The 24,084-nt window shown below is 37.9% G+C and overlaps 1 protein-coding gene across 1 annotated transcript in view; it reads right to left on the bottom strand.

Annotated features, from left to right (window-relative positions):
- Positions 1-24,084, bottom strand: part of MIPOL1 (mirror-image polydactyly 1) — a 186,762-nt gene that overhangs the window by 44,522 nt on the left and 118,156 nt on the right. The window contains exon 11 of the mRNA XM_074909904.1: positions 3,520-3,614. Coding sequence (XP_074766005.1) covers positions 3,520-3,614 — 95 coding nt within the window. The remainder of the gene's footprint in view (positions 1-3,519; positions 3,615-24,084) is intronic.

The following is a 24,084-nucleotide window of genomic DNA, read 5'->3' as shown; positions in this document are numbered from 1 at the left end:
AACCAGCAACTGCCAGAATAGCAGTGAGCAGACAGGATGAAAAGAGCAGGAAGATGAGTCAATGGCCATAACTGAAAAAAATGAGATAAAAGAATAGCCATGTAAAGACCAGTTCTCTGAAGTAAACTGCAGGGACAGGTGCTCAGGGTATCCTGCTGTTGCTTTAGAGGAAGGACTATCACCACTCTGCACTAGTGGTTGCAGCCCCACTGTAAATGAGTTCCCATTTATTTAGACTGGGAGGCTGGATGCTAGAGCAGTCCAATCTTGTGCTACACATCACATCTCCCTGAGAGAAATCTGGATTGGAGAAATCTCTAAAAAAGACTGAGAGATGGCAGAACAAATAGGTTGAGATGTTTGAGCAGAGGTCAATCAGAGAATAGGAGACTGAATGTTTAGGCAGTTGTGTTCTGACTTTCTACTGCAGTGGCTGTAAACCACACAGAATACAAGAAGAGGATGAATACTGACGTGTTAGGTAGAAATAATTTATAGTTAATAGCCCTTAAAACTGGAATGAGAGGAAGAGTCTAACAGCAAGAATTTCACCATTATATATCCACACAGAGTCTGTGGAGCGTGGTTGAAATGGTACCATCTGAATATTATATTCTCTAACATCATCAAGTCCAGAGAAGGGCCATGATCAGGGGCTGGAGCACATATATAAGTATCCCCTGTACAATTTAGCTTTAGTGTCTAGTATTCGGGTTTTTTTCTTATATTTGTTTCTCCTCAGTTAAGGGATGATGTAGAAATCTCATTTAAAACAAGGAAACAGAGAAGAGAAGTATGAGAAAATAGTTCTTCTAACGCCAAGGAAGACCTAAAAGCAGAAGGAGGAAAAGGCACCAAATGGAGTCAAAATTCCCAGGTTGATGTCATGCTGGCACTGCAGAGGCAACAGAAGGTGGGAGAAGTTGGCAAAGGGATGAGAGAACAGTAGGTGAAGGAAATGTGCACCCTGCATAGTAATGTGTCTCATTGCAGCTCTACAGTTCATATGAAGAGTGGAGCACGTGCAGAAGCCTATATGTTGCTCACTGGGGAGCTTCGAAGTCCAAAAGAGAAATAACTCCAGGGAAATGTGGTGTTGAACAGCACATCATCTAGCTAACTCACTTGGATCAAAGCACCAAACTTTCACCTCAGTCCAAACAGGCTGTCAGAAAAGCCCTCTCAATGCTTACTCTAGATTACCATAGCACAGTAAGCAGTAAAAGGAAACAAAAAGACATCTACACAAGCATTCCTTAAGTAACTTTCACATACAAAAAAAGAAAAAAATTTCACTCATGTGGGATGACCTGGGAAACACTCTCTGCTTTGTCATTCAATATTATTGTGGCCATCTCACCCTTGGCCTGATACAATCCCCAAAGCTTTATGCACACATGACATATATTATTTACTTCATTTGTCTCATCTGGCATGTGTTCAAAGTACTGCCACGCTACTGGATGACAGAGACTGCAGATGCTCATGTAACATAAGGGAAACTGAAATATTAAGTAGTTCATAAGAATACTCAAAATGGTGCAATTAATTTCTAACCAAGGCAAAAGATAGGCCTGAGACCTCAAATGTTGCTACTTATGCACTTATATGAGGTCTTCTTGTTGTCTTTTACATCCCTCACCAGGCTTAACTCTGGGTGGCCTTTGGCTTTCTGAGCCATGTCTCTGTATGCTCAGAGACATTGTGTCTATACAGAGATGTTGTGGAGTCTCCATCCATGGAGATATTCAAAACCTGTCTGCACACGGACCTGGGCAACTGCTCTAGGTGGCCTTCTTGAGCAGGAGGGTGGTACAAGATGACCTGCCCACCTCAATCAATCTGTGACTCTGTGGGTCCACTTCAGAATGCATTAGAAAAAACCATCCTCTAAGGACAGTGAAGCACAAGATAAAATCTTTCACTTTTGATGTTCTAAATTAGTATGCAACTTGTATAACTCAATAGTGATACAATAGTTCTTGCCTCAGGGGATATTTAGGTGAATGTTTCCACACCTTATGGATAAATCTTGTAAATGCCATCATCAAACTTACAGTGAAATTTTGCCTGTTGAAATTAAGGGCCATAAATTAATAACACGGTACATTCTAATAATGATTCCCTCAAGTCATTACTGTTAACATTTTTGAGATTTAAAGCATTTATATGAGTAAACTGCAGCTGCTGCCTACTATACTTGTTGCTGTATGTTAGTTCATACTTGATACACTATGTTAAAAATAAAACTCCAAAGTAAGTGAAAAATCTGCACTGTACAGAGACAAACACAAGCAAACTCTTAATTTCTGAAATATCAATACAAAAACACATTTCAGTTTTTAAATTATTCTGCAAAACCCGTTTAAATGAGTAATAAGGGCACTATAATAAATTCCTTCTAGCTTGGTAAATCATACCATAATTTGAGCACATACTAAATACTGACCAAATTCATTAAAAGCAATAATCACAAATTGCTTGGGGTTTCTATTCACTATTAACAGGCTTTAAATAAATGCCTATGAGATTTAGGAACAAAAGTTGGTTTTGAAACTTCCCTCCAAGGTTTTAATAAACTTAATGAGAAGGGGAAACTCAAAAAACCTCTAGAAACCCGAGTATTTTTCACTTGTAAATGCTGAAACACTGAAAACATACACAGTTCTGCTACTGCAAATGCTTTTTAGCCATAACTAACTAGTCCTCTTTATTTCCAATGAACATAATATTCACACTACATTTATTATTTACCTCTGCAGCCCACATCCCTCGTCACAGACATTCAGCCTTCAGGTTCACAATTTGCTGCTGTGTTGATGCCAATTCTCCTGCCTTTAACCTGCTGGCAGCTCTGTATCCCCTCTCACACAGAAGGTCAGGATGAAATGAGAGCTGTAACCCAACATCACTCCATAAAACAACCTAACTCCTTCACTGGACCACACAGAGCTCTTCCTTAGGGATTAAAACCCACTGATCCATGCGAATGTTCAGTGCAGCCCACCTAAATTAATGAGAGAATGACTATTTCTCTCATTCTATGTACTGCTACAGAATGTAAGGAATTAAAACATACCTATTATATCGGTGTTGAAAAAGAAAACAGTCTTTTAGAATTACAGATTTTATTATTTTAAAATCTATGTTGATTGTTAGGTATGTGCAAACAACCAGGGAAGACACAAGCACTTATGTCAACTGGTTCTTTTGTTCTCATGATTTTAAGTGAACGCATTGCTATAACACAGCTTCTTCATTTTTATGAGAATCAACTGCCAGAACCTTCCCCTTCTCTTAGAGGAAACTAATACAAAATTTAGGCTACAAGAAAAGGATTTCTATTTCAAAGAGATGGTTGGTGAGCAGTAAAGCAGAAATGCAGGCCTTGATTCATTGATGCATTCACATTTCCAACAAATACCTATTTGATAAGGCCATTTCCTCACTCACAGTCAGACACAGTTCAGAAAATTTCCCCTATGAGTCACTGATTTATATTAGTAATAATTATTTTACCTGTAATAAATGCGCAATGTCTGGATTTCTTCTTCTAATTTTTTGCACTGTTGAAGAGCAGCCTCTTTTTCTTGTTGCAAGGCTGTCAATTCTGCCTGTGAAACAATAAAAAACCAATTTACTCAGAATATCCATATTGCTTTGAAAACATAACAATACTTTGTGTGTTCATTTCAGCCATACTTTATTATAATTACATATACAAAGTTATACTGTCTTGTAACACTGCTTATTTAATTCTTATGAAAAATTCCTTCTTGTTCTAGCATTACAATTGTTTCTAGTTCTTTTTCCCCAGCAGAATAATGCTTTGAATGGTTTCCCTCACGTATATGGTAAACTTTTTGAATGGCTAAGGTTTGACTTCTTCAGTTCAGCCAAGTGTTTATCAGCAAACACATTTCATATTGATATAATGTTCCTATAGTACAAAACCGTTGACCAACATATAGAGTGAAGCAAGGCACTTGGCTGCAAACTACCGATGCGTGACTCTTGGTCTGCATATGGCTCTCCAGCTGTTACGTGCAGCTCCTATGGTGGGAGCCACTGCCTGATGTTACTGGCAGGAGAGCTGCTGGACAACCCACACCCTGAGCAGTGGCAGGCGATGAGCCCACGGGGGCTGCTGAGACTGGCACTGCTGGCTTGCTTTGGGATCTGGCGCATTCTCACCCAGGATCTGGTTTACAGTAGAGGGAGGGAATCCCTGAGCAATTGCTGTCATCTCCCACCTGTGAACCCTCCCGGATGTTCCCCCTCCCGATGTTTATTCACACCACACTGCGAAGGGCTCGTGAGTCACAGCCATTATGGAAATTGCAGCATGTGGCTTGTAAGTCAGGAAGGTAGCCAGCCCGACATGGCCTTATGGTTAAAGAAGAGGTAGGAGAAATAAGTACTCACGTATATTTTATACAGCTCTATAGCTTAATCAGTATTAATTTTAAAATGTCCAGTTTTGATAGCACTGCAGGACTCTCCTGAGGGCCCAGGTACCATATAAATTACCTTTAAATCAGCGGATGATTAATTGTTGTAACAACAAATAAGACCAGGCTTGCACAGCAATTCTTTGACACATGAGCCTAAGCATTGGGCTGTTTTCCAATGTTTTTAATTTATGGTGTAAGTTATTAATTGTACAAGTTGTAGAGCCCCAAACCAAGAGGCACATGTGTGAGAAATGCTGACTGTGGATTCTGCCAACTCTTTGGGACAGTGTTGCAGAAAAGTTTCTTAGTAAATTAAAGACCTGTTACAGGAGCTACGAACACATGAAATGCAGAGTTCAGCCTCTAACTCTGACAAAGTCGCTATATAATCATGAACAACTCTGTCTGTATGCCTCAAAATCTCTCTCCTAAAAGAGGGCTCCCACTTGCTTCTGTTTCCTGTTTGCCTGTTAAGACTGTAAGTCTTCAAGACAGGTGTTTTACTGTTTACTGTCAATTCCCAGTCATCTATGGGCAATTTATTCTGCTGGTTGAACAATCCTGTCCGGGATACATGGCTGACTCCTGGCAAATTTTATTAAACACCACATTGCACAAATACAGCTACACAACCAGTCTCTGCACCATGCTGCTCAGTGTGTCCTGTTGCACTCAGGGTTTTGCAATGCCTGGGTACAGGACCCACTGCTGTAATTGCTCCTGTAACAGACATTCATAAAATTTTAACAGGAAGTTCCCTGGAGAATAAAAACAAAGTTTCTTACTATTCAGAGGGTTCCTTCAGCTTTAAAAGCAGAAAGTGTTAATGTTTAACCTCTGAGTGACAGTGGTTTAGAGCTTCTGATACTGAAAACAATGCACTGGATGCTGGCAAGCCCTAACTCCTGTCAGCAAGAGGTTAAAATCTTCTGCAGGTGAGCCTCTTGCCCAGTGCTGCTTGCTGCCTTGCAAGCAGAACTCACGGAACACAAGGATGTTAGCCAAACCAAGCTATTTTCTGTAATTATACTGTTCTGTAGGTGAAACAACATTCTTAAAAACTGGAAAACACGCTTGAATCAAAGTAGGTGGTTTGTTCTAGAGGCCAATAATTAACATCCTTGCCAATTTTCAGTGTACTGTGAAGTGTGATTGAAATGGTAGACTGGAAGGAAATGTTTGCAGCTGACACACCTACTCACGGAGAGATTAACGGCTAGTCTCTTTGGAGAACTATCATAAAAAATACACTTAATGTTCTACTTGCTTTTCAGGACAAAAGTCAGAAGGCACTAGAGTTTGAAGACTCTTATTTATAGTGGTTTTTCAGCAGAGAAAACTGCACTGATTTGACTGGGTTTGCATCTGGGTATGCACCAGTAAAAACAACAGCAGAATCAAGTGCTTTGGATTTAAAAAAAAAAAAAAGCAACCAAAAACCAGCTATGAAAACTGAAGGGAAGAAAAGTAGACATTTGCTAACCTCCTCAGTAGCATGTACTGGGTTTGATACTAGGGAGCTGCATGAGAGCAGCAAAAATTCAGCCATGCAACAAAATTACCCAGCATTCACAGGCCTGATGAGTGGTAAACACAAATAAATGACTCAAATATCCTCCTAAAAGAGAGATATCTTTCTTCACTAGAAGAAGAAAAGGAAAACAGTGCCCATCACAAAGTTAAATTGCTAAATATAATAATTGTGCCTTCACTACTATAAAACCTTTGGAAGACTCCTATAATGTATATTGAAACCCATCCATAGTGCACATGGCAAAAATCCTACATGAGATCACCTCTAGTAATAACAATAGCTGCTTAGGAACTTTTTAACAAAATATTATCCCTTTGGAAAATGTCAAACAGTGGAAATCAGAACTCTTCATAGAAAAGGAACAGTTTTAATTAAATTTTTTTGGAAGGTAGGGTAAAGAAGGAACACAAGAAGAAAAAGAATTACACTCAGGTACCTCTGGTGGAGGTTTTTCCTAAAAAGGTCAATTTAGAGGTGTGGTTGGTCACCACTTTGGTACAGGGGTCACCCTTAGTGAAATTCCTGTTTAAACCTGAAAGGGTATTCTGATCACTGGGATATGGTGTCTTTCTCACAATTTTGTTTTGCCCACAAGTTCCTACACTTTCATATTTGATTTAACGTAGATAGATCCTTCTCCCTTCTCTGTCCCCCCACCCCACTTTCCTGCAAAAGAGAATTCTTGTTTCTACACTTCTCCCATTTTGCATTTTAGCAAACAGTTACTTTTTGAAAATTTAAATTTTCCAATTAAATCTAAAAGCTAATTGCTTCCTATCATAGTTAAAATAGCCAGATCTTGACTAAGAAAATCTAATTACTGATCCTTTGCTGTTGTTTTTGTTTCAAAATATTTAAATGAACAATGTTATGTTTTGTTAACCCAAAGGCTAGAAAAATACAAGATTTAAGCAAAGGAAAACAGAGGGCAAAACTAGTTTTTATGTTTTCCTAATTCCTCTAGGACAAACTTGAGAACCCTCAACTCTAATCTAAATTGAAAGAGGTAAGAATCCTATGCTGTCAGGTTCCCTGTGAGTGAGAGATGGCTTTTATACTTTCCAACACCCAACAGAAGGAAAAAACCCATTCAATGAACTTGAGTAATAAAGCTTCATAGCTTTGTTTTTACCATTTTTTTTTCTCATGTTTTTATAGAAAGCATAGATATTTCCACCTATATATGTTTATAGAGAGCATATACTTTTCCTTTCTTATGGAGGCTAAACAATCAACCTTTTATGTTACCTCTCAGCAATCACGCTCTCTGTTCTCCTGATCAATTCAAACCCATCTCTCATCAGTAGTACTCTGCTAGCAGGATGTCCTAACTCCAGTTGAAATGTCTTACCTGACAGGACTGCTCAGTCACCCTCTGGTATCTGTGTCTTTTTCCTGCCCACTGGTATTACACAGCTAACAGTGGAAATTATTATTCATCCTGAAATGATGATACCTTACAATTGGTACCACTGAATCCCACCCCACTGCTTTTATTTTTCCAGCACTTGAGGCCATTCCAATCTTTCTGCAAGATAGCTTGAACTTACTTTGTATTGATAATATCTCCACTTTGTATTAATAATAACATCTCCCAGCTCTGTGTCATCAAGCAATTTTCGTTGGTACACTGTTGCTCTTCATGCCAAAGGTTCTCAATGACAGCATTAAAGAGAACTGGTTCAGCATCAATTGGTGAGAAACTGGAGAGAAATTCCACTAGTGAAATCCTTGGACCTTAACGTTTCTCCTTTCAAAGCTGTTTGCTGTTGCCTGTTGTTTGCTGTTGCCTTTCTGCTAACTAGTTCCTTATTGCCTTTGACTAATCCCTCATCTCCTTCGTGGGCACATGACATTTTGCAGACAGACGTGAGCTCAGTGTGCCCATCCTTCTAAACAAGAGATGCTAGGCGAGCCCAGTTAACAGCAACCAGTATTTCCCACATTAAGCTTGTGCCTGCTTGTAAAATAACAATATACACATTCTCCACTATAATTAATAATTTTCCATATGGCACCACATATAAGCTTATATGTCAACTTATATTTAACAAGTTTCCTTGTCTAAATAACCAGTTATCATACCAAAGAAGAATTCTTGCATGATCTTACATGGGTGAAAGTTGTACTTCAGTCCACTGTTGATAGATCCATGCTGTAAAAACATTTTCCTTCCAAATTTACTCTGAAGCCTCACAATAAAGACTAACTGGTCTACAATAGGCAGAATTATGGTTTTTGTCCTTCTAAATTTAGATGCTGCCTCTGCTAATTCCCGATCATATTATACCATACACAGCCTCATAGAATTTATTGAAAAACTTTACTATCATTCCTGTAATTTCAGGTACTAGCTCTGTCAGAATTGGGGATGGAAACCATCCATTATCCCAATCTGAGCACAATAATCTATGAAACAGCTATGATGTACTCCATTTCCATACATTCACTTTTCTTAACCCCTTCTCTCATAGTTGACATCATCGCTGGCCAATGCAGAGAGAAAAAAAAAAATAAACCCACACACTTTTGGACCTAGTCTGGATTATCCTTGAACTCCATGCTATTCTCAGAACCATGGCACATCTCCTCTTTCCTTGTTCTCATTTCAGTTGTTATATTATTGTTTGTTTTCATTTTCTTTCCAAGGACCAATTTAGCTTAATCTCTGGCAATTTTCATTTGTCTCTCTATCTCCTGTTTTCGAAGACATAAATTTATTGCTTAATAAGTATTCTCGTAGAAGAGTTATTCTTACTTTATTCTTATTGAAATTACAATTAACCCAGTTAGAACTGACAACTTTCCCACCCAAAGCATTTTCCCCTGGCTTGACTGAGATACCTGTTAATGTCCAAGTATTCCTTAACTCAGTAACAGTACCAGCAGCTTGCTTTCTACTGAGCCAGCATATTCCTATGGATTAAAAAATGGCTGGATGAGAAGTCTGGAGAGTCTCAAAGGTCATTTCTGCAATTTATGGACTCAATGATTTACACTCGGTAAAGCTGTATAATGGGGAAAGATGGCAATAAGATGTCTTTCTGTGCCTTTGATCCTCTGTTATCTGGAGTCTGAAATGGAATCTAGCCACAAATGGACAACTGAGAATTGCCCCAGTTTCTTAGGGGCAGAAGCATGTTTCTGCTGATATTAGCAGGCCAGCTGGACAGTAAGAGGTCAGGTGTCTTCTCAGGGCAGCAGGAGACTGGGAGGGGGAACAAAGGTTTCTTTCATTCTGAATTAGAATGAATAATCAAGAAAAAAAATCTGGAAAATTGTTTTAAAATCATTGAAGAAATATTTTTATCCTGTTTTTAATGCTTTTACATTTTACACATCCTGTCAATAAGAGAAGTACATACTACATGATAGAGCAGGTCATGTTGACACATTATGACATCCCACTTCTAACCATTCTGTTATTTTTACATTAGCAGCTGCTACTTAGTGCAGATTACAACAGCTCATCTTATTTTCTGTATCAAAGTGTCAACATATCAAACTGTTCCACCAAAACCAGAAGCAGGTGATGCTTTGATCTAGAAAATAATATAAGCGTTTGTCTTATTAATTAGGGGATCAGAGGTTTTCAGGGTCAGGAAGAAGACTCCGGCTAACACAAGGGGACTGAAAATGCCTAGCACTTGAACAACACACTAAGTGATCTTGTTTTTTAAATCACAGCACTAACGTGTCAAACTCTTTCATTACAATACAAATAGGGGACACATTGACCCAGAAAATTAGATAAAATATTTCAACCTGCACTTAAGTATCAGCTGCCCTTGATGATTTTATAAATAAAAAGTGAAAATTAGAACTGTACTATAGTAATGTTATAAATTATTAACACCATGAAATACATAATCAACAATAATAAATCCAGATTTAAAATGTAAAGTTAAAACTTCATGTTAAAATTTGAAGTTTGGAATATAGTTTCAAATATTCACCAAATAATACTTCGGGTAGATAAACCTGAATTGGAGAAGTTTCAAATACTAACTGAAATAATTAGAAAATAATGAAAAGCTGTTTCTCAACACATCATTTTCTAATGAAAGTAGATTTTGCTAAACCCTTTTTTAACTTGGAGAACATCAAGCAACTGTATTACTAATCCCTGCTGGATCTGTGTTGCTGTGGAGGATCAGTATAACTAGAAAAACTACCCTGAAGAACCAGCTGAGGGTCGCTTATGTGTGTGAATTTGAGTGTAACAGTGGCTGTGGCGGGAACTGTAACATCCTTTACACTACAGCTTCCCCCAACACACCGCCACAACCCCGCCCAGGTTGATAAACTCTCTGGGCACAAAGGAATGGGATCTCAACAGCGAACATGACCCTTATGAGTTTGCATCTGGATCAATTAACCATAATAAGATTTTACTCTACAATCTAATACTATTGTTGGTCAGAATAAATATCAGTTAATGAAACTTTATTTTTTTAAAAAAATAAAAAGCATTGTTTCACTGGAACAATAATGCCCTGTGAAGGTGCATTGGAAATATTTCTGAGGAATGTTAGCAGACTTTCTGACAAAAAAAGAGAACTCTTCCCCATCCATGTGATTAGGTGTTCTGGGTGTAGAAACTAATGTTGAGTCCCAGACTCTTGCATTAACTCACTCTGGACGTGGCAGATTCCCACCAGCAAGACTACTTACCTGCTCTAATGTCATGTGAATTATAGGTTTCTGGTGACTTCCACTGGTCTATGTCCTCTCTCTGCAACTGGCACAAATAATTTTTTATTAAATTGCTAAGTATGTGAAAAGCAGAATCCAGACTATCCAGATTATGGGAATGGAAACTAACTCCACAGTCCAGCCATCAAAATGTTTGAGGGTGCCCAACTGGGATCAGGGAGCTGAACTCAGCGTTTTCATATGTGTGATGTGAGTGCATCAACGCTGGCTTTTTAGCATGTCTAGATGCAACATTTTCAGTTACTTCACAAAGAATGTCTTAATGTTATCTTACATTGGAATTAAAAATGGTAACCCTGTAGTATCCCTTTTATTCCAAAATGGAATTGTCATGTTCAAGAAGTGTTGTGCTGCAAGTCTACCTAATGTTAGCTTCCCCATCTCAGTCTTTATGTTGTCCCTAATTCAGTATTTTAGGGAGGTTTTCAGAAGACTTGTAAAAGATGTCACTACCTGAGGTCCAGACTCTTCATCACAACAACAAATTCCCTAATAAGAATACATGATCTTACCATATGAATATTACTTATATGGTCATTAATTTCTGAGGGCCTGTTGTGACTGGGATGACAGCAACAGGCCACAACAAATATTATGCAGAATGTGCAATCAGGAAAAAAAAAAATCACCAAGTAATTTCTTACTGCTCTGTCAAAGAAAATGAAAGCATCCAATAGCATTTTTGCACAGACTAGGTACATATCTGGTTCATTTTATTACAATAAGAGCAAACTTAATATCTACTAATTATCTTAAAGTAATACCAGTTGAACCATGATGCTTGAGATGTGAATGCCTTGTTCTTGTACTGCATGATCACATCACACTCAGAATCACACTGTACCAGCAGTATTTGACAAGCAGTTTACTCTTTCACCTAATGATGTGGCCAAACGAGCACATACCCCAGGCAGATTCAGTCTATTATCACATCACGCAAGAAAGCGTTTATATGAAATGCCCTTGATAATTTTCAGAGAGAATGAAGAATTTGCTCATCTAACCTTAGATACGATGTTGATACAAAGTTTCTTCATCATCTGCAGTATTATTTTATAATATCCTATACTTCTTCCAAGCAATATATGGTCTATTGAAATTGCAGGAAAAATTAGATAGTCAAAGGACGAGGAATGTGATGAGTGTGTGAGATTAATACACGGAATCATTTTAGTGTAAGAATGATTCATTAAGTGAGGAAGATTAATTTGGAATTCTGCCCCTGTGATGTTGACCCAAAACTGTAATTGACTTCCCAGGGTCAAGATTTCATTCATGGTTTCCATTTGTTTGAGTACAGAGCTAAAAAACCCAGAGGCACCATCATATATACCTCCTATGCGCATAAGGGATAACTACCTAAAGATACCCCAAAGTTTATTTCAGGTAAGATATATAACCTTAGTGACAACAAAATCTTTCAAGGATGACAGCTCCAAAATACACATTCATAGCTGGACTGAGCTTTGCACATAAATAATGTCATGTGCAGAGATGCTGACCTTTTAGTAGGAGGGACTTTATTAAGAACACAAGCTGGAGATGATTTAAAATAGCAAGCAGTTAGGTCTCCATATACAAATAGGTAGATACTTGTCTTACTACTGAACTGTGATGTGCACTGAAAACAAAAATCAAAAGAGAACGATCAAGAAGACTTTTTATTAACAGAGAAGCAAAAAGCCATTCACAACAGTTATTTTTGCATAGTAGCTATGGCTTCAGAATCTACATGAAAATAATGAAAGTAAGTTAATTCCTTTACTTCATAGATTAAAGACTGCTTACAACTGTGGGCATATGGAAAGGGCACATTTCTCCATGTTCTGAATTCAGGTTTGGCCTTGGTGACATCACACACTTTGTTTCTCATCTAAAAATAGTTGGAAAAATGTAATTTCAAACAAATAATGGAAAGACAACAGTAATAGAGAGAAACTTGTCTTATTTGAAGGGAAAACAAAGCACATCATTTTGGGCATGGTGTAAACTGTTTATCTGAGGAAGCCTTGTTATGTCCCCCTTCACGGCTGCACAGGTAACTAACTGGATTAGCAGTCATATCCCTTTTAAGGCTCCAGGTTATCAAATATAAGCTTAAAACAAAGAAGAAAAAACCTCTCTCATCTACCTTAATAACAAGCATGCTTCCCTCAACTCTGAGAGACCTGACTTGCTTCACATGCACTCTGAAGGCTATTACACTTTATAACAAACTTTACTGATAATCTCCTTAGGGGATATCAAGAAGGAAATGACCATGTAGGCTGGACTGAGCTGAAGAAGCCTTCCAGGTGATGTTGGAGACCTACTGGCAGATTACTCTGGGAGAGCTTCAAATGTCAGCACCCATGATAAACCCGCTGTCCACACAAATGACTTTGGCCACTTACAGTATCAAGTCAGTATCTGCCACAAACAGCAAGTAGTCAGCACAGGATGCAAAAGGTAGTGTTGTAATGTTGTCTCAGAAGCTTTGTGTTAACAAAGACCCTATTCAATAAAAACAACATTCCCCTCAGCCCCAAAAGTGTCCTATCCAGTTTGGGGCGGAACTGAACTGGCAGAAGAACAGAAGAAAGTTCATGTTACAGCCAGACATGTTTTATCTGTGCTGCAGCCAGAAACTGCATGTGCTTTCAGGGTCTCTGTCTGGTACATTCTCGGGGTCCGCTAACAGACCCCAAGCTGACCCCAGCAGTCACCTCTCTATTGTTAAAAACAATGGGCCAGAAACCATGCTCCGGCCCTGAGATTCCCTAGCATGACCTGCCCTGTGTTACTTTAAAAGCTCTCTTTTGTCCACCCCTAAAAGGAAAGGCTGGTAACACGACTGTCAGAGAGTAATAGGCCCTGGTACACAGCATCGTTCAAAGGCCTTGCCCAGGAGAGCGAGTCAAAACTGTACCAGGGAGCTTTCTAACAAAAAGCACAGATGATTGCATGTCACTGTGCAAGCTCAGGACCTGATCCTATTTTAATTACTAGAATAGATACAGATAATTGGTTTTGTCAACTAATAAGGGCTTAATAAACTTGACCAAGATTGATAAACTGGACTTATATGTGAGTTTGACAGCTTGCTTCTCTTCCTCCCATGAGGCTGGTGAGGCACTCTTCACTGTTCAACAGGTGTTACCCACAGCTCCAGTCCAAAGATGCAGGAGTAATTCTTCCTTGGGTAAATCTTCCTAACCTTACTTCGCTACTCAACCTCTATTATCGCAGAATCCCCCTTACAGTAAAGTCATTGGCTGCAACCTTTGACCATGCCCTTCCATTGCCGTTTGGATTGGGTTACCCTTTGACTTCTCTGTTACGAGACATACACTATTTACAGTTCCTTACGCCTGATTTCAGCATGACACCAGTCCAGCTGAGACACTTAGTTCAACTGAGACACTCTGCAATGTTGCACAAGTCTCTTTTCGGTAAGAGAATATGTACATTGAAATCATTCATGCTTCATAAAAGGAGCAGAAAAAAGCATGCAAGGCAGTAACTTAAGCAAAAAAGGAGTTAACAGTTTACGCTCCAAAGCTTATAACTGATGCTAAAGTGATATTATATTCCAAATTATAACCTTTCATGCAGAATGACTGTTACCTCTTGACAGACAGTACTTCTGCAGAAGGCAGCAGTGTCTAATCCCACTATCAGAATTACACTACAAATTTTTCATAAAAGACATGAGTCTGTACAGGATCCTAAAAATTAATTGTTCCAATTACTTCAGTGGGATTGCTTCGGTCCAACACTGTTCCAGGATTTGGAAGGAAAGGCAAGGAAGAGCTTGAGTTAATATTTAATATTTCACTTTGTGGTCTTCACCTTATGGAAAATGAATTACTAGCAGGTATACACACTCAAGTTTATCTAATATTTTCACACACACAGAAACTCAGAACCAAAGTGCTGAGTTCAACAGCAACTGTTATACTTAAGAAAAGAATAAATCATTATCGAATAAATGTATCTGTTCACAGGACAATTAGGAATAAGAAAGAATCCATTAGTATATGTCCCACACTGACATGTCCAGACCTTAACTACCAAGACATTCTCAAACCAACTTTGAATCCAGCAAGCCTGTTAGTACTTCTTTGATATCTGAAATTCTGATCAGACAGTGTAGCAAGACAGTTTGGGCTCTTTCTCCAGCCGGATTAATGTTGTACCTAGCATTTTTGGGAAAAAGACAAAGATGCATGCCCTCTCCTGAGGCTGGCTGCAGGCTTCACTACCTTGACCCACTTGTGCAACTGGGGTGACCGTGAATTTCTGAGATGCTGTGAACAAGCTACCATCACATCTCCTGTGATGAGAGGGTCCTCAACAGATAATAAAATCCAGTTTCACTCTCAATCTGTGCAACTCTAGATGTGTAAAAGGGATCAATCATACTGAATCTGAATATCTGGTGCTGATTTTGACCAGTACAACTCCCTGAATCTTACTTTCTCCACAATCTTACTGCAATGTTTTCCACCCAAGTAGAACTCAGACTACAGATTTAAAATTAAAGTATGAAAAATGAATAGAGGTCTCAGTGAGAACATACATTTAAGTCTTTACAGGAACCATCTGTCTGATGGAAAAAGTACAGGAGAGGATTCAATAGACGGTGCCTTCTTATTAAATAAGCAGGGGATGGATGCCTCCATGGATTGTTATGAACGTTACACTGCTGGATGCGATGTGTTGATATAGGTGAGTTATCTTCACTCAGGACTCAGAAGTATGTTCCGATACTAAAGATTTCTGGTCCTTTCTGCTAAAAAACTATTTACTAAATTTTATATGAGATAATCATATTACCCCTACTGCATATCTGATTGATTCGATTTTGTTAGATCTCTAGACAAAAACATTCTCTTCACTTCCTACCTAAGTTTTGGTACATAGTTGCAGAACATGTCTACATCTCTGTTGCAGCTCACTCAGACTCAGCTACATTTCAACTGGAAAAAAAGGTAGTTGCTGCATAACTGATAATTCTTGTAATCTTCAGAGGAAAGAGGAGGAAGGGAAGGGAATGAGAAGAGTGATACGTTACCCACAGTAATTTTCTTTAAAATCATAATTTGTAAAATGAAACAAAATAATCCACTGAAAAAATAAACATTTTTGTCAACTATCAAATGCTCCAGCAATTTCCCACAGTATAAAGTAATGCAGAAGGTGTATTTCTTTCCTCTGATTTGTGCAAGACAAAAGAAATAATTTCAAGCACCAGATTTCTCTGTATAAAAATCACATTCTCATAAACTTTCTACAGTTAGAATTTTAGCCAATGCTTTTGTTTTTATTTGTTCAAAGCATATACTTTTTCACTGCACCTATTATACATTTCTTCAGTTGAACACCTGTTGAACTAAACTTGTCTTGCCAGAATATTTGTAATTATGCAATCAGTATTCTGTCAATGGCAAGCACTTGGGTAGAATTTCTTATATACCTTTCAACATACCCAGCAGACAATTAAGAACTCAGTGTACAGAAATATTTGCCAACTGAAATGTTAGTGAAACAAGTTTAATCAAGTGATCTTGACTAACTTTTAGCAAAGAATCACAATTTTTTCATCAGTTTACTGCTTCAAAATACCACTTTAAATGCTATTTCTTAGAAATTTCTATTGACTCAGTCATTCACGCAATTTGCAGTACATGCCTGGCTCGCATAATACTTCAGGCAAGAGTGCCATTAATACTCGAACCGTTTCTTTTCACAGATAGCATAATGAATGCCAAATTTGTCTCCAGCTTTTCAGAAAATTTAATTTTGCAGAGAAAATCCTGACCCCTTGAAGGCAACAGAAGTTCACTATTGCCTTCAATGCAACTAACATTTCCCTGTATTTGTATACATGTATCCTATTTAGTGATGGTATTCCAATTATATGTGTGCTGTACACAAGGATAATGCACAGAGTAAGTCTAATTAAGAGAAATGTCTTTGATTTTGTGTTTGTTGACTGATACTATAAATGTAGATATTTAGACAAGCATTGTGCATAACCCTCTCCAATTCTGTAATGATAAAATGGTGAGATATTTGTGCAGTGCAAGATGCCACCTGACATTTACTTTTAAACTGACCAACATATGTAGGTTTCATCAGAGGAAGGAAAAAACACCGTCTGTGCAACAAATTTTGTGAAGGATCTGAACAGCAGTAATAAAATTCTGCAAATAACCACGATGACACCTTTTTTTGGGAAGGGGTACAGGGCTATTAAACTCATGCACAAATGGGGAAACCCATTACTTTCTTTTGCAGGCTGCTGGATTGGCATCCCTATTGCATAGGCATACTGCTGCGGATTGTAGCTGTTGTATGAAACTCCACAAAATGCTTTTGATCCATTTTATCTTGCAACTTAGCAAAGAAATGTTGCAATAAGAAACACCAACAAAGATCTGAAAAACTTAAGCTCTGGATTACCATATTGTGTTCTCCTGCCATTCAATGTGTCAGACAAAGGCAGTGGTGTTCAAAGTAGAAAAAGAAAAAGAAAAAAAGAAACTGGTCACAGAAAGTGCAGAGCACAGAGTAAATAATATTCCTCCACATCCCTACTCTTTCATAGATTTGTTGTTAAAAGAGTTGCAGCAATTAGGCTTTTGTTAATTACCAGCTGTTGAAACAGATGTGTTGACTGTCCTTATTAGCCAACAGCTGGGACAGGAGAACAATTGATGCTCTCTAAAACCAACAGCCAGCTGCTTTGCAGTAATTATCTCCTATCGATAATACAGGTGATAAACGCAGAAAAAAGGTTATGAGCTTCAATAACCAAGGTACTGTTATTGAATATCACTGGAATTTATGGTTAATTTTAGAAAATGAGTAGAACAGTAAGTTGCTACGTCTGCTTCCTACCTGCATTGTGTCAAGGTCAAGCAATATGCAAATCATAGGGGAAACACAACCAGAAAAAAAACCTACAACCCCTTTTTTTTTTTTTTTTTTTTAACCCTCTCACTGTATTTCAAATGTGTTGCTGATCTTTAAGGAATGCTTTCTCTTTCAGGTGACTGTGTAGATGTCATTCACCATTAACTCAGTTTCCCCATATGCCTTTCCTTGCACTCAATTTTACCATAAATGACATTTTGGAATGTGCAAGTAGTTATTCCTACTTGTTGGAAAATTTTATTGAACAAATGTAATAAGATATGATAAAAAAATTATGAAAGAGGGGGGCGGGCCACCTCTCTAGAGAGTTAGGTTCTAGTCTCAAGCATACCATCAATTCTTAAGAAAATTCCCTTTTTAGAATTCAGTTGCCCTAGCACTAAAATGGGAGAACTATGTTTATCTTGATTGATCGCTTTGTGATTGATGACTTTAACATACTATTTAAATGCAAAGTAATGCTTCCATAATACATTACTGTAACAGGAAAAAAAAAAAAAGCATGCTTTTCTAGTATTGATATATGTCAAAGGTTATAAAATGAATAGTTCTTTTAGAAGCATGAGGCCAGACTTCCACGAATAGGAGCCACAGTGTAACTGCTAATATCTAAATGGAATATATCAACATAGGTAGTTGGATGGTTTGCATTTACTTTTGCTCCTGCTTTGATTTATATTTTCTCATCTCCACACCCTACTAAAGTGCATTAAAAGAAAAGCAAAGCAGAGATTTTAAACTATTTCTATTAGCTGCTCAGTTCATCTCAAGCCAACAAAAGACATGTCTACAAGAATCTACAACCATGTCTATTCACTAATTAGTCTGCACTTAAGACACTGCCTTACTGAAAACACGGATTAAGGCTAGTTGAATACTCTCCTTTTCATAGACCTCCCTTATGTCTCTGTTGGGTCATCATAAGCAGCTTGTTCTGTGAGCTTTAAGTAGGAAAGCTTGACAATCAGTTCTGGGCTCATCAGTAGGCACTGGAACAATTAACAGGAGCTACCAACATTTCAAGGGACCTGTAAAGAAATCAACTAGCCAAAAAGTTTCAACAACCGGGATGGGTAAAAATGTATCATACTCCCATGGCAGCTATGCTTTAAGAAAGATAGATTATTTTTTATTTCAAAATAAAGCAAAACAATGTACTTCTCTGTTCCCACTTCAGATTCAAAAGAAAAAACCCACATCATTATAGCAAGAAAATTGACATGGATCCTTGTATACACATCCTCACATCTATTAACAGGAATCCACATCACTCTATAAAAGAAACAGAGAACTTGAGCTTAGTTGTAAGTTTTCTACTTCTGGAAGAATGTTGAAAAAGGTGGGGAAAGGAAAGGAGAAGGACTGGTTTTAAGCAAGGGATTTTCATTTGCTTTTCATTCTTTCCTTATTTCTCCAGCTGCTTTTCTCTATCCTTGCAGTGTTTTCAGGCCGTTACACTGGGTTTTCCCCTGGAAGGCAAAACTTGGCTCTTTGCCTTTTGTTTGTCATCCATGAATGAGTTGGGGGGGGGGAGTTGGGGAGAGGGGAAAAGTGGTTTAATTTTGGTCTCACTCTGCCTTGGTCTACCAACAAAAAAAATAACATTTAGACTATGCCGATGAGGAAGTAATTTAAACAATAGACAGTACAGGGCTCCTCTGCCTTAGGAAGAGATCTGAAGAAAGGTTTGTATCCCATGTGGAAAGATACTAACTAAACTCAGGATAGAAATCAGGAAATTCTTCAGAGCTGGTGTTCTGCATGGGTTTCCATGGCAGAAACTACCGCAAAACAAGCCGGAACTTGAAGCAGAAAATGATGGTGAACATTGTTTCACCTTGGCCAAGACACACTCCTGGAAACTTTCAAACTGCACGTATGCAGCAAGGGCCTCTGCTGTCTAAATCCTGCAGTTGGGATGACCAGTTTAAGCCTGTGAACTGGTCACAACTGGAAGTGTATCTCTGCAAAATTCACTGCCAGCCCCTTCTCTAAGAGCAAAAAAGCACCTAGGGTGTGTACTGTGGGGCCACTGGCATGCTGTCAGGGAGCTGAAAGCACCTGGACTTTGGTCTCGTGTCTTGCAACAGTCACAGTCTGGTAACACAGTTTCCCTGGCCTCACCATCTAATCACAGCAACACTGCCCAGCTGAAAAACAGACCTAAGAAGATCTGAATTAACACATGAATTGGACACATTCTGTCTGCTGAGCCCCTTGTGAACCTCAACTGCTCCAGGGCCACAGCAAATATGTCCCAGTGAATTTAATCCAGTATATTACAGTGCCTTGGTAACTACCTTTCTAGCAAAATCTACCGTACACAACTTGGAACAAACACACAGTGCATTCCCCTTTGTATTTTGTTTCCAAATAAAACATCTAGAGAGAGCTCAGGCTAATTCCCTGAGAATGTAAAGTTGAAGACTGCTGCCCAAAACAAAACTTTTCTGATCTCATAAAATCTTTGTAAATGTGACAATCAAGCCCTCAAGAAAATTCACCTGGCAACAGCTGCATTGAAACAAAGTTACTGCAGCAACAAGTAACGTCACAGTGTTAATAATTGACACGGAAAGAATGAAAAGGTGAGCAAGGGATAAAGAGGACAAAGGAAAGATTTCAGTATAAACTTCTGCTGCTAAGTAATCAATCAAAATTAAGATTGAAAGAGTCAGTATGAATGTTATATTGAAAACTGAAGTGAGTTTGTTATCTTGGACTGCTGAATGGGGCTTGTAAAACTCCATTTTCTGTAGCCTGATTTGCAAAATTTGACAAACAAATCCCCCGCTGATTTGAATCTACTTTCATTCAATTCCCCCAAGAAACTAAAGTAAATGCAGGAACAGTGGCTTCTCATGTTTGCTGTGTGCAGGAAAAGAACTGTGTGATTCCTGGTTCTGCAGGTTAAGGCAGGAATTAGCAACGCAGTGGTAATGAATGAGTTTCTCGATTTACATAATCTAACATAAGACCACTCCTCTTGGAGGGAGGAACTACATCCTAGATACACTGTTTAGAAGAAGCTGTTTCGGGTGACTAAATTATCAACAGCCTCAGGTGAAATGGACTGCTATCTTAATATCCACCACTACTGCTAGAGGTCAAAGTAGCAGGAAAAACTTTCAAGAATACAAGTTAAATATTAAAAAAATCAAGATTTTTTTTCTTTCAAATCACATTTTTTCTGTATACCATAATATGGCCAGCTTTTGATTTTTATATTAAAAACTATAAATTATCACTGTTTTATTTATACCAATATTGCTTTGCCCTTTGCCCAGAATCCTAGCAGCTGGTAAAATTTAATTGTTTTGTCCCTAAATTTAATTCAAGTATCAGAGTTAATAAAATTAATAATTCATACACTAAAATCAAATACTGCAAAAGAGCGTCCTCATACAATTAATGGATTTGCAAGTTCAGCCCCAAAAGATACTGTTTTTCAGTTAAACTGGTATCCAGTCTCACTTCATGATTTCCAAAGATACACTGAAGTCCCACCATTTATCTAAGACGGAAATCCAGCTCTGCTGCACCTCTTGAGGGGGAAGAAAGTACTAATTCATACCATTTCTTAGGGATATATTAACAGCAGCTGAATGGAGACGCCATCAATAGGCGATGGTTTTTCAAAATACCAAATAAAATCTTCTAGCAAAGAGTTAGTGGTAACTTCTGAAATGTAAATAATTAAAGAAGAACGGTAACTGTCAAAATTATGTCACAGGAGTATTTACAGTTCACCGGACTTAATTACACAGGGCCCAATGCTGTTCCCACTGAAGCCAATAAAAGTTGTCACAGTAAGTTCAGTAGGGGCGAGCGGATTCTTTCTGGTCTAGTCACTACAAGTTGTCACTGTTGGCAAGAATTAATGAACTGCTTATTTCCTAAAAAGATTAATTAATTTTTCAGGCTTCAAGAAAATGATACTTCTACAGTCAAAGAAGCATTATTTAATACTCAGACTGTCTGCTGAGGCTTCACAGTGTGACACAAATTTAAAATACAACATATTATAAAACTTAAATTTCTTTTTAATTTACTGCACTGTGGTATTCTGAAAAAATCTGAGAACTTTATCCAGTATCTAGGTGGTATAACCTTCCACAAAAAGTCTTATTTTTACAGCAATCAGACTGCAGTGAAATTTCTCTGAAAATAAGCCCTTTTATATAAAACAAAATTTCTACCTCTCCCAAACTGCTAGCTCAGACTCTGTAACCGGCAATGGTTTTTCAACTCTAGGTAACCACTCCTTTGACTGAGTTACTAGCTAACCCCTTTGCTTGTCCTACTCTCTTCAAAAATCTTTATTTTACAGATATATTATTCTTAAGGATTTTTTTGTAACCCTCCTTATATTTTGGAGAACTATGGTCAGGAATAATTGCTTCCTAGTAGCTACGAATATCATCATCATCATTACCGTAATTTAGCATTTAGGTTGAAATATTTGTTGCTACAGATGCTGAAACTAACTGCTGGCATCAACAATAAATTTCACATCTCAGTAAAAAACCTACAGTAAGTAAATATGGATTGACAAATTCAAAATATCTTGCTATTTCATTATTACTGCACTAAACAAAGTTATTATTTAAAAAAAAAAACAAAAAACCTTTCCAAAAGTTTGTAAAAAAAATACAGTAATTTAAACGAACCATTTGTAATCTTTCCTACAGCATAATGGTAACATACACATTTTGCAGTTATTATTCCACAGGAAGAAAATAAGTAACCCTACTAAGGAACAAAGATTAAATAAAGAATATCGACTAGAAAAATCTCCTATGCCAACATGCATTTTAGAAATTTAATTTTATGAATAATATTTTGTTAAGAAGGCAAGTAATGGCTTCACACTTAATATTTTTACATACAAGAAATAAAGGACAATGTTAGGGAACTTGTCTCAAGGTTAGCCTAATCTCCTAAACATGTATCTTAAAGAAGTAGCAAATAATTAAAGAAAACAACATACCCCTGGATTTCCAGAGACAACCTCTCACTGTTCAATACGTTGTCAAGTTTTTGACAGAAGCCCATTAAACACCCCATGTCTTGAGAAGTTCTTGGCTCATTCAAAGTGGAAGAAGCCACTCTTTACCAACCAGAGTCACCTCTGTATCATTGCTATACGCATAAAACATTTTTACTGAGATGATCTCGGGAACAGCACTACTAGCTCTCATAGTGAATAACAAAACAAATTAAGACTTGGTCCAAGTTCAGTAGCTCAGTTCAGAAATGTAACTTTGACATACCTAAGCCTTGATTTAAGATTTATTTGGAAGTACTGTATGTAGAGGAGAAACATGGTATTATGTACAGCTATGTGTTAACACCATATATATATATATATATATATATATACACGAGTGTGTAGGGCCACACACACCTAAACCCGTCCGTGAGCATACCTTCCCACACAGACCTATGTGCATAACTATACACATAAATACTACACACAGAGAAATGATGTTATTTAACTCCCCTCCCTTCAGCCACCCAAAGTTCAAGTGAACCAGGCACTTCCAAAGAACATTTCACCTATCTTCTGCATTTATCTTTAGGGAAGAAGAAATGTTCTGTGGTGGTATGTCCCCTCTTTGTATTGACTACAAATGGCGCCCTGAGAAGTGGCAGCTAATTCTGAGTAAGTGAACCCCTTCCCTGGCAGGACATTAATAAGGTCATGAAGCCAAGTACAGAGATATTAGGAAATGCTACTTTTCAGTGCATGATCATTTTTTTCCAAGAATTCTTTCTAATTGTTGCATAGGGTGGACCTATACCTGGGCATGAACCATCCCTGCCCAGTGAAAGAGCCTGTTACCTGTTTATTCCCGTTTCTTTTGTTGCAGGCATTGGAAGGGGACCATAGTAAGAGAGCAAATATATTTCTTATTTAATTGAGCTGAATGCTGCCCAGCAGTCATGGAATCTGTGTCCTTTGGTCAAGGCACCTTAGCATGAATTAACTGAAAGTTTTCAGAGGGATTCATAGTATGTTACTGATTTTATGACTGTGCAAGATAAATTCCTCATGTCTAATCTGCAGAAGTACCGTGCACTCACAGCTGCAACTGAAGTCAATGGGAGACAGAACATAAATGCTATATAATGCCTCCACAGCAGACCTCAGATGAAATTACTGGTCTTCAACTGCACTGAAAACAATTAAGAGGAAAATCAAAGTGTAAGTAGCTATCCACAGTTATCACAAGTTAGAAAGTTTATTTCCAGCATTTTGTTCCCATCATCCATGACTGAAAAGAAGCAGATTTCGATCCGTGAAACAGCACATCAGTGAAAGAAGGGACTGTATGAACAGGACAGACTACACCACACAAGTAGGAGGCTAATCTTCTCAGTTGGAAACTAGCTGGAGCAGCCAGGATATTAAATCAGCAACACAAGGGAAGGTTATTTGGAAGGCAAATGAGGTAC

This window comes from Athene noctua, chromosome 6 (genome assembly GCF_965140245.1).
Source record: "Athene noctua chromosome 6, bAthNoc1.hap1.1, whole genome shotgun sequence".
Taxonomy (NCBI): Eukaryota; Metazoa; Chordata; class Aves; order Strigiformes; family Strigidae; genus Athene; species Athene noctua.
Note: the sequence above shows the minus strand (reverse complement) of the source record. Positions and strands in the feature narration are given on the sequence as shown.